Genomic DNA, 10,675 nt, shown 5'->3' with positions numbered 1-10,675 from the left:
GACATTGAATACTGCTACAACTTGTGTAGCAGCCATCTTGGAGGGCAATGCCTTTGCTGGGATCAGGCGCGGTTCTGGGGGGGGGGTAGAAAAGAGGAATTACCCTTCATTTCCTCGCGATTGAGGACCAAACCATCATGCTTTCAACGGAAACCTATGCTTTGCGTCGAGAAAAATTATGCATTTTCTCAGTTTTCTCAAAAGTGTCAAATCTACTGATCTGAAATTTCGACAGGTTAGTCTCTTAATAACCTGCTTCGGGCATCGCTGTATACTATATTATAGTTCCTTGAATAGGCAAATTTCTTTTGGAACATTGTCTTTTACCTTTGTCACTAATTAACATTTTTGAGAGAGTGTGGACACAACATGGATGGTGCTTTTGGAGTGGATAAAAGACTTTAGGGCTCTAAATAGCGCCCTCCTACTGTGTCCACCATCTTCGCAAAAGGCTTATTGACATTTATTTAAGCGTACACTTGAACTTGTAGTAACCGCTTTCAACTTGAAATAGATAACTGTGCTATCCACTGTGCTATTCCCAGCTGCATTGGGAGACTCATATTCAGCTTTTCGTACTTTATAGGTAATGGATACCATTTGCAAAAACAAAAATGTTTTTGTGCCGATTCAGGGAACAACAACAAATCTGAAGCAGGTTATTGAAAAAAATAACCTGTCGCAATTTCATCGAAGTAGATATTGTTTTTGGGTTTTTTTGTGTTTTTTTAGAAAACTACAAATGTGCATCTTTCATTTTTCTCGACGCATGGTTTGGTCCTATAACCACCGCAAGGATAGTCTTTTCTCAAAAATAACAGCATACTGTACTCATGATTTCACAGGATGCATGGTCCTATTATTTGATAGTTCATGATATTTTGACAGATTCATGTTGAATGTTCGCAAATGGTGTCCATTGCCTTCAAAAAATTACGGTGACACCATGCAGTTTGTTGTATGTATGACACGCACAGGTCGAAATGTTCAACACACTGTATATAAATTCCACGTAGTGTTACTTAAGACCGCATATTTGGCATGTAAATGGATTAACAGCAGTATATTTCCCGTGGCTTTTATGAAGTGACGAGCGGCTATATTGATATGCAGTAATGCACTGTGAACATGAGACAAGGCACAAGGCAAGGCTCGAACGGAAAGCGTACTCCTGAATGTCCGTGTGCATGTATTATATTGCCGCAATTTAATTCAGCGACAAGTGTAATATAAAAAATATGATAGTTAAAGGCTTAGCTGAAAATTCCTTTCAATGGAACTTTGAACATTAAAACCAATTTAAGATAAACTATGTTTCTAATGATGAGATTTACTTTACAGTTGGTAATACTTTATCTATTTAGGCTTTTTACATTGTGAGTGGTTCTGCATGTGCGGTGTTATTTCTGTATTGAATCTCTGTCGTCACTCAATTGGAAAGGATTCGCACCCGTACACTGTATTCTCAACCCAACCACTCTCACCATCATCACGGTTGGTAGGCGCGTCCCCCGGTACGGTGACGTCATCAGGAGTAGCGTACACGTGATCGTAATGGGCGTCTTTATGGCTGTACACGGGTGGGGCTGCTTGGGTTGGTTCAGTGCTGGGCTGGCTAACTACTGGTAAACCGTGCGAAGTGTTGGCGTATGTTGGTCCCATCGTGTCCATGGCAACGTCTGATCTTCCAGTTCTTTTATTGGCTCTGCAAGTGAACAAAAAAAAACCATGGATATTCGTATTTTACAAAATGTGACCCATGTTGAGCGAGTTTATAATTGTAAGATTAATAACAGAATAACCATACAATTGTGTTTTATTTTCAGACAGATATTTTGTTGCGGTTCTTGTTCTGCAGGTTTCCAATCAACACACTGTATATAAATTCCACATACAGTCAATACAATTTAACAAACATGCTCGTGACACAAACAGTTGTGGTATTTATTTCTAAAATTTGCTTATTCAGACCGTATCGCTTGGTAAATGTAGGTTTTGTTTTTAAACGTTTTTATTTAAATTTATCATTCAATTTGCCCAGAAACAATTTCAAACGCTTTTACCGGAACCGATTTAGTCATTAACCATTCAATTTCAAATTTTGGTCACCCTCTTTAAACAGCGTGTAGAGAATATTCGTCATTACAGATCAAATTCTTAAAGCCGTCACCGCCTAATAGTTTTCCGAGATCGAATTCGTCTTATATCAATCATTTATAACTTGTGAAGTAAATTAGTCTGGTGAGCGCTCGAGCGTTTTCCTTGCGTCCCCAAGCACAATTTGGCACATTCGCTCGTATTATTTTATCGCACCAGGTAGAGTACTGAACTCAAAGAACATTTACCAAAAAAAGTGTGAAGATTACCAAGATCAACAAAACAAAATATTAAAAACAAAACAAAAAACCCGAGAAGTATTAAAATGAAAGAAGGAAATGTCAAAAACCACGGATCGATAACCTTGAAATCCCCGTGTAATGTGCATTAAAAAGTCTAACACACTTTAAGAAGATGAAATAAAAAAACCTCAATAAGTTTATGAAAAAAACAAGATAAGAATATCACAATGAAGTATGACGACATTGAACAAAATTAGGATTAAATTGTGTGGCATTAGACGAATTTGATTTCTAAATAACATGGTTTGCCGTAGACGAGACGAAATCGAATAAGCCCCTACTCCAGGACGAAATGTGTGCTCGTTGGAATTTGCTGGAACTAAATTTGAAATTTTGATAATAACCGACATAATGAACCATCGGATAACAGTGGCGTAGCAAGGTGGGTGGGGGAGGGGTGGGGAGACGTGAAACGTGGCACTCGCCAATCCGTGATGATTCACCGGCCGTCCGGCCTCCGTAAAAAATGTAAGGGGGGGGGGGGGGACTGGACACCACCTTCCTATGGGGTCGCTGTTCAAACCGGACGATCATGGGGGGGGGGGGGATACCATCTTCCTATGGGGCGCTGTTCCGACCGGACGATCGGGGGGGGGGGGGCTGGACACCATCTTCCTATGGGGGCGCTGTTCAAACTGGACGATCATGGGGGATACCATCTTCCTATGGGGCGCTGTTCCGACTGGACAATCGGGGGGGGGGGCTGGACACCATCTTTCTATGGGGGGGGGGGGGAGGCTGTTAAAACCAGACGATCATGGGCATTATATAGCCGACATACAGATCCTTGTCATTTGATTGGTGGAAATCACATCACGTGACATTCGTTATTGCTCCCATTCACGCCGTGGCTCAAAAAGTATTACTATACCTCATACATATTCATGATCGAGAGCCGAACTCTCACTGGTCAATTCACCATCACGTGCCAGATGTTATTTTTGCTGTTTACCGAGCGCGCACGCGAGGATTCACGCACAGGGTAAATACGCATGCGTTTAGACTGTCGCACGGTGTCACGGTCTCACTTCTCCGGCGTGCTAGCTTCTCCAAGTTGGAAATTTCGCTTCAAGACGCATGCACAAAATTGCGCAGTAGTGTTCACTTTCGCCAACTTTATGTGTGTGCTGAGTTCTTTGGGGTTGTGCTGGTGCACGTAAGAAGTTAGTGTGTTTGTATGTATACGTCACAGGGTACCATCAAATCCAGACCTAGGCATGGCTATGGTGGGGCGTGCAATTAACTCCCAACATCCTAATAACCAAAAAGACTTGAAGGATGCACATTTATTTTAAACCGTGGTTGAATGTGGTTGCAAATTGGACATGCATGTGATGGACCACGACCGAGCAAGGAACACGCTTCTTAATTTTTCCTCAACGTACACGCAATGACGATGGGAATACAACTTCAGAATGCTTGCAATATGACTTGACCCACAGGAAGTGTTACATAACGCATTCTTGGGTGTCCCTCACTGTCTGTATGGACCGGTAGACTTTACAACAACAACAACACAGCCCGAGGAAATTTAGCACAGCGGACACATGAGCATGAATAGTGCTCATGTAACGTGCTCAATTATCCGCCAAATCCACCCGGAGAAGATGGCACGCCGGAGAAGTGAGACCGTGACACCGGGTTACCCGTGCGACAGTCTACTACGCATGCGCTTTACAAAGCAATCGTGGAACTGTCGCACGGGTGTAGTATGCACGCGCGAACATCGCCCAAACGAGCTAGCTACACGTACACAGGAAGAGATGGTTGCACGGCGCGTTATTTTCCCGAGCTCAATGATGCCCAACACAAACTACTGTATCTACAGCTGCACTGTATTGTAAACGAACTGAACTAGTGAATTTGAGCAATACGATTCTTTTGCTGAACTGGACAAGTTTTTCAAAAAAAACTTTTTTGAGGTGCATACTGCAACGAAAAAACAACAAATCGGCGCTGAATATGTATGAGGTATAGTAAAACAAATATAACATGGTTTATTTCGGGTGGACAGCCGATATTAGCTTCCCTCGGTATTGGAAGTTGACAAACTAGTTCGCTCGGCTTCGCCTCGGGAACTAGTTTGTCAACTTCCAATACCTCGGGGAGCGAATATCTACTGTCAACCCTCAAACCATGTTATATTTGTATACTATCCGCCCATGGGGAATGGGAAATACTATTGAAAAGTTAGGATCATTCTTGTTCCATGACGCGGTATTTGTGTGCAAATGCATGCTGGTGTGCGCGCGTTCAGCGTTGTGCGTAGCGCGTATTGTTCCAAAGAGCCGGCGCTACAGTGTTGGGTTCACACATTTTCGTGAAGGGGTGGTTTGGAAGAGAGAAACATTGTCCTCCAGTTTTGTATTAAATAAAAGTTCAAATATATCAAATGACAAGGATCTATATGTCAGTTATATGAAACAAATATTGAGTGGCTTGAAATTGTGAAAAAATCTCTGTAAAATCTGGACGTTTCCAGTTCACTCGGCTTCGCCTCTTGAAATGGAAAAGTCCAGATTTTACCTTGCGATAATATTCCTCCCATTCCACGCTGAGCCACTCAATACACTCAATGAGTATTCGGACAAAATAATATTTGGCCCTTTTCATGGCGGCACAATTGCCGACGTTCGAGCGACATTCCAAAAAAAAAGGAAACTTGTTAAAAAAAAAGGGCGCTCGTGAAAAAAAGGGCACTTGTGAAAAAGGCACTCTTTCCAAAATATTGGGAGGTGAATACGTCCTTAACCCCTCCCCCCGGCTACGCCACTGGATAAAGTGGCTCACTCTACGACATCCTTGTCATTTAAAACAACAAAAAAGTATGCAAATAGCATGTGGTCGTTAACCAAAAAAACTGGACCCGACTGAGTGACTGATTAAGTTACTGACTATAAATTTTGTGAGTCTCGAGTCCAGCTCGATGAGACAAGCCTGGGTCTTGTTTTATGGTGTGCGAGGTGCATGGAAGCAGTTATATATACCTTTTCTTCCGTAGATATATCACCACCACCAAAAGAGCCACAGTCAATGTCGCTATTATTCCAACTGCTATTCCAACTATCATACCTGTGGAAGAAAAACCAATGTAGCAGTCTTGAATGAAGACTAACCTTCATGAGGAATATCTTAAAACACTACTTCGAAGTTAACCTTGTTTTGAAAGCGATATCTAATTCTGCAAATAGCTACAGCATAATACTGCAATATTGGATAAATATAGCTCAAAGTGAAGATAGGACTAGTGTCACTAACCCTCTGGACATTCTTCCACCTGAAATGGTATCGTTTGGAAGAAAACTAACAGGTGGTTTCGAATGTTTTTGCATGCGTTAGCAACAGAATATAGTTACGAGACTCCCAAAACTTGCATATACATGTGCATGCATACGGTTTCTCTCTTTTCTTTAACTGTTTCGTGAGATGAAACTTCAAAAAGTTAGTTGCTGTGCACCCTAGAATTTTTGAGCAATTTTGTTCCTTCACACCCAAAAAAATGCACAAAAAAAAACCAAAAAAACGATCCAATGTACCAATAATTAGGCAATGGTAATGTCGGGAGAGTTTGCAAGTAAGTTACTCCAATTAAAACTTCTTGGTTGTTTTTCATTTTTCATACCTGTCTCTAACTCTCCTTTATGCGTATCGTTAGTCCCCTTTGCCGTTGTGCTGGAACTGTTATATCGGTCTGTAGAAGTAGCCCCGTAATCATCAGCTGGGTGAAATAAAATATTGGGCAGTTTGAGTTAGGCTGGCGCAGTGGCGGTACTTTCTTCGCTTTTCACTTCTGTGACCCAGGTTCGATTCCTGCACATGACTATACATGCGGATTTTCCTAGCATATATCATTTGGGGGGGGGGGGGGATTTTGCGTCCTTTCTCTTAAATAAAGCTGAACATTTCTGCATCATTTTATTTGTGTCTGTAGTTTGATTTTTATTATGCAGATCATTATTGTCCATCACTACGATGTGCGCTAATGGTCAATTAACACATTAACACTAAGTACACCAATGTCCGTTCGGTTAGGTATTGTTTCTCACAACGTTTAGAAAACCTAAATTTGGGCAGTCTGATAAGTTGATACTAAGTAGAACGGAAAGAACAGAACAAATGCAATTTACAACACCACTTCGTTGTTTCCCCCTCTAAAAGTAGGATTTTTTCATATTTAGTTGGTGGCATTTCCATATTATAGTACTTTTTATAATAAAATGACGGAATGTCTTTTATATATTGTCAGCAACACCACGAATAAACAACCATGTACATTCCAATAAAAACTAGCAATCGGAAAAACGGCATCTAAAGTTGAACGCCTTCTCAAACAACACTTTGCGTCAAAACGGCAGAGTATTTTCAGTTTGGTTCTCGTTGTGGACACTTCATGAATTGAATTTATTAAATCTGCTGTTTTTCATCCGTAAATTTTCGTTTTCCCGAAGTAACACTCTCCAATGTATACAACACGAGGAAACTGGAACGTCAGGTCAGCGCGCTCGCTCCCTCAACAAGAGAGTGTAAGCCTACTTCATGAAAACGAAAATCGTCACTTTTGCGCAAAAGTTGCCATGTATAATTAGCGTTATTATTAAAGTAAAGCTCTTGAAGCTTTGAAACTTCGTGCAATGGTAGACCTTGATGAATAATGTTTTAAAAATGTAAAAAAAATAAAATAAAATAAAACAAAAATGGTTGAACACGTAGCCTTGGTCAATGTTCTCGTCGTTATTCGTCCCGTACGCGGTCAATCGTCGGCATAATCACGCGCTATGCACATGCATGTAAAAATACAGCGCGAACAGCGACCTCATGCGGCCACTATTTTTATATGCAAATCAGTTGGGGACGATCGAGAGCCTTGGTTCAATCGTCCATGTGAGGTTTTGGGGGTGGTGCTCATTATGTTTATAGCCTTAGCTGACCTTAAATGTCGTTTTCTTATTGGTCGATCGTTGCGTGGAAACTTGCATAGTGAAACGTGGCACCGTACATAATCCATTCACGTACACGTTGTTTGTCTCTGCACACGGCACCGATGCACAAAAAAACGTGGTTCCTGTCACGTCCGCAAAAGGCGAATAGCTGCAAATAATTTGATGACGTCCGGACTTACCAAGGTGTGATCGGACACTCCACATATTAGCCCCGCCTACACTTATCTGTATTTGCATACGAGGTCGTGCGCTAGAAATCCAGCGCAAAATAAAGAAAAACATAAGCTTTTACCGACGATTGAACCAAGGCTCTTGATCGTCCCCAACTGATTTGCATCAAAAAATAGTGGCCGCATGAGGTCGCTGTTCGCGCTGTATTTTTACATGCATCTGCATAGCGCGTGAGGATATATGCCGACGATTGACCGCGTACGGGACGAATAACGACGAGAGCATTGACCAAGGCTATTTAACACGTGGAGTGTTACTTCGTGGTGTCGGTGACGATGTACTTACGGTGGGAATGTTGTCGACTGTTGTTCGAGAAAGCACGAAAACAAAATTTAGTGTAGTCTAGTTTCATTCTTTTCTGATTATGGCAGGTAACTGTATCTTACTTAAATACCTTCACATGTCGGTACCGAGTCACTCCACGTGACGTTGTTGTAGCCAGTCTCAATGCATTCAATGCTTGATGCTCCATGGAGGGTATATCCAGGGTCACAGGAGAAATCTACACGAGTCCCGAAGAACTTGAAGTTTTTGAGATTGTAAGAAAGTGAACGCGGGTTGGTGATGTTGTGGGCTCCGTTGGTGGGTGGCACTATGTCATTACTGCACACTCCTTGCGATACTGTTATTGCAAGAAAAAGAAAGAAGAAAGTTTTTTCCTTTTTTCGCCAATTAGTTTTTCCTAAAAATTGGAACACCTTTTTTTTAGTAGGCTACGACTTATATTTAAGTATTTTCATTTATAACCCCCCCCCCCCCAAAAACCCAGAACATCCATCGGGCATCGTTAATAGGAATTTCCTTCAGTAGTTCCTGGTTTAGCGCTTTTTCGTGTCCAAATAATGAAAAGAAGATGAAAGGGTTGGCTAACCTCCATTTAATTTGACCTTTGTTAATTAATTATTGCCGGTCATGGTTTCTTTGAAAAAAATCCTTGATCTATAGCACTGGATACATGTAGAACAACATCGCAAATTCAAATTTAATGGATAACCTTACTTCTGTAGATGGAGATCCGCTTGGAGGCTCCACAGAACTGGTCGCTGTTTCCCGTGCACCTATCTTGACACTCGGAGTCGTCCTTTTCCCCATGTCTGTCGTAGTCTTCGTTATTTCCACAGAAGCATTCATAACTGTATTCCAGTCCTGCGTATTTGTAGCTGATGAATTCTATTTCCAGACAGCGTCTGAAGCACCACTCTACAGACTGGGGGTCGTGGTCTATTGGTCCGATCGAGAGCACACGTTCATGACTTTGACATTTCGAACCTTCACAATCCTCGTAGCATCCTAAATAACCAGGGGCTGTAATCAGAACAGTCAGTAAAATAAGTTGTAAATGGAAAGAAAATAAACTTAAACAATGTTTAGTTTTAAGACAAAGAAAACTTCCCAAAGAAATAAACATTTAAACGACGTAGCATTTTGTGTAATTAATTATGGAGCACGTAGGCTTTGCATGACTTTGTGTAGATTTTGCACTACAACCATCTTTGAGGTGCGCGCGCGTGTGCGCTTTTTAGTTCAACAGGGATACGGCTGATGATGGAAAAGATGGCTGTTGAATACAAATTCAATCGAACAAGCAATTTATGTATCTATGTTTTACACCCTTCCGAAGTTAAGGAAATTCCGGCCACCGACGATAAAATAAATACTGTATTTTTGACATGTGTGTTCCTTATAAATCAGTGATTGTGGTTTCCACTTCCGTTTCGGGTTTGAATCGGCTGGACGGTATAGGCCGGCCTGCAAGCTAGTACTGGCAGCAAGCGGGATGGCCAGTTAAGTGACACTCTAGTACGCAGGAGGTCGTGGGCTCGAGTCCAGTGGCGGTTCTACGGGGGGGGGCCTAGGGGGCCCCAAATTTTGTCTAGCCCCCCCAAAAAAAAATTCCATAAAAAAAAATGCATTAGCCAAATTTAAGAAAGTGACGTACATGCGTACAGTTTCCTCCTAAATAAATAGTCGTGAGAAGGGTGCATTTGTACACTTTTAGCTAATATAGTGTGCCTGATTGTAGGATTTTATCAGCACTCCCCATTGAAAATATGGCACGAGCCCCCCCCCCCCCCCCCCCCTATTGATTTTCGGAGGCCTAAGTGTTCGGAGAAAATATCCAGTCTACATTTCAGCACGCCTCCCTGAAAAAAAAATCTGGATCCACCCTGCTAGGCCCCCCCCCAAAAAAAAGTTGGCTCTAGAACCGCGCCTGCTCGAGTCCCACTCAGGCAAGTTGGTCAATTTCTGCTGACAAGTTCTGGACCAGCACTGAGTATAAGTTGTTTATAGAGCTACGTCGGTGAAGGGCACGGGTTCTCTCACTCAACATTTTATTGAAATTTGCATGAAAATGTGCACCATTAAAACAAAATAACCAACAATAGCTTACCGTTCTGTGGCTGCGAGAAAACTAACAGGAACTTGCAAGCTGTAGTGAAGAGAGTGAAAACAAAGATACGACCAGACAATAATCCATCACTAACCAGGCGATGCCTTGGTAGAAACATGGCCATGTTTTTTTGTTTTGGCGACAGTGACCTGCTATGTGTACACTACTGTGTATACAGAACTATTCTATTCACATGACTATGAGAAATGCACCATTGCACATTTCACCCATTCATTCCTTTGTTAAGACTGTGTCAAACACCCGTCGCTTTGAGTCGCAGTTGGCATGCGATTTGGTTCCGCCTATCGATAAACTAGATATACGTCCCGGAACACACATGTTTTTTTTATGTTAATGCAAAAACCAAAGTTCAAGCAGCGGGTGTTTTTGTTGGGGGGGGGGACAAGTTACGAATCATTACTTATTATTAGTTAGTGTTGGATAAATGTATTTCATTCCGACCATAAATCACCAGTAAAAATATGCGAATTCGAAAATACTTCATATTGGTATCAAATCCTATCTTTATCCTCATTGAAATTGACAAGACAACGTAAAAAAAAAGTTGTAAAAAAAATTATCCGCACGTAGGCGTAGACTTTGTGAAATAAAAGGAACAGTTCATTTTGTGTGTGGTTGTTCAGTACTAGAGTTTTATTCGCAAGTTAAGGTAAGACTCTCATCATCAAAGCATCAAATATTTATTCTTCAAA

The 10,675-nt window shown here is 41.5% G+C and overlaps 1 protein-coding gene across 1 annotated transcript; it reads right to left on the bottom strand.

The window, feature by feature from the left end:
* Positions 1-72: 72 nt before the first annotated feature.
* Positions 73-10,287, bottom strand: LOC119728866 (cell wall integrity and stress response component 3-like). Its single transcript, XM_038201297.1, has 6 exons — positions 9,963-10,287; positions 8,570-8,875; positions 7,965-8,192; positions 6,022-6,117; positions 5,387-5,471; positions 73-1,705 (listed from the first exon to the last, which is right to left on the bottom strand). Exons 1-6 carry the CDS (start codon positions 10,084-10,086, stop codon positions 1,426-1,428), a joined length of 1,119 nt encoding a protein of 372 aa, XP_038057225.1. The 5' UTR covers positions 10,087-10,287; the 3' UTR covers positions 73-1,425.
* Between the last annotated feature and the right edge of the window lie 388 nt (positions 10,288-10,675).

The sequence above is a fragment of the Patiria miniata genome, unplaced genomic scaffold, assembly GCF_015706575.1.
Source record: "Patiria miniata isolate m_02_andy unplaced genomic scaffold, ASM1570657v1 HiC_scaffold_20, whole genome shotgun sequence".
NCBI classification, from domain to species: Eukaryota; Metazoa; Echinodermata; class Asteroidea; order Valvatida; family Asterinidae; genus Patiria; species Patiria miniata.
Note: the sequence above shows the minus strand (reverse complement) of the source record. Positions and strands in the feature narration are given on the sequence as shown.

Bases quoted from the DNA above. Each gene is read 5' to 3' on its own strand.
- LOC119728866 (XM_038201297.1), bottom strand. From the start codon at position 10,086: ATGGCCATGTTTCTACCAAGGCATCGCCTGGTTAGTGATGGATTATTG. The intron at 8,193-8,569 runs GTAAGGTTATCC...TTGCAATAACAG, and splicing joins GCGGATCTCCATCTACAGAA to TATCGCAAGGAGTGTGCAGT. The intron at 6,118-7,964 runs GTATTTAAGTAA...TATTTCACCCAG, and splicing joins CTCGGTACCGACATGTGAAG to CTGATGATTACGGGGCTACT.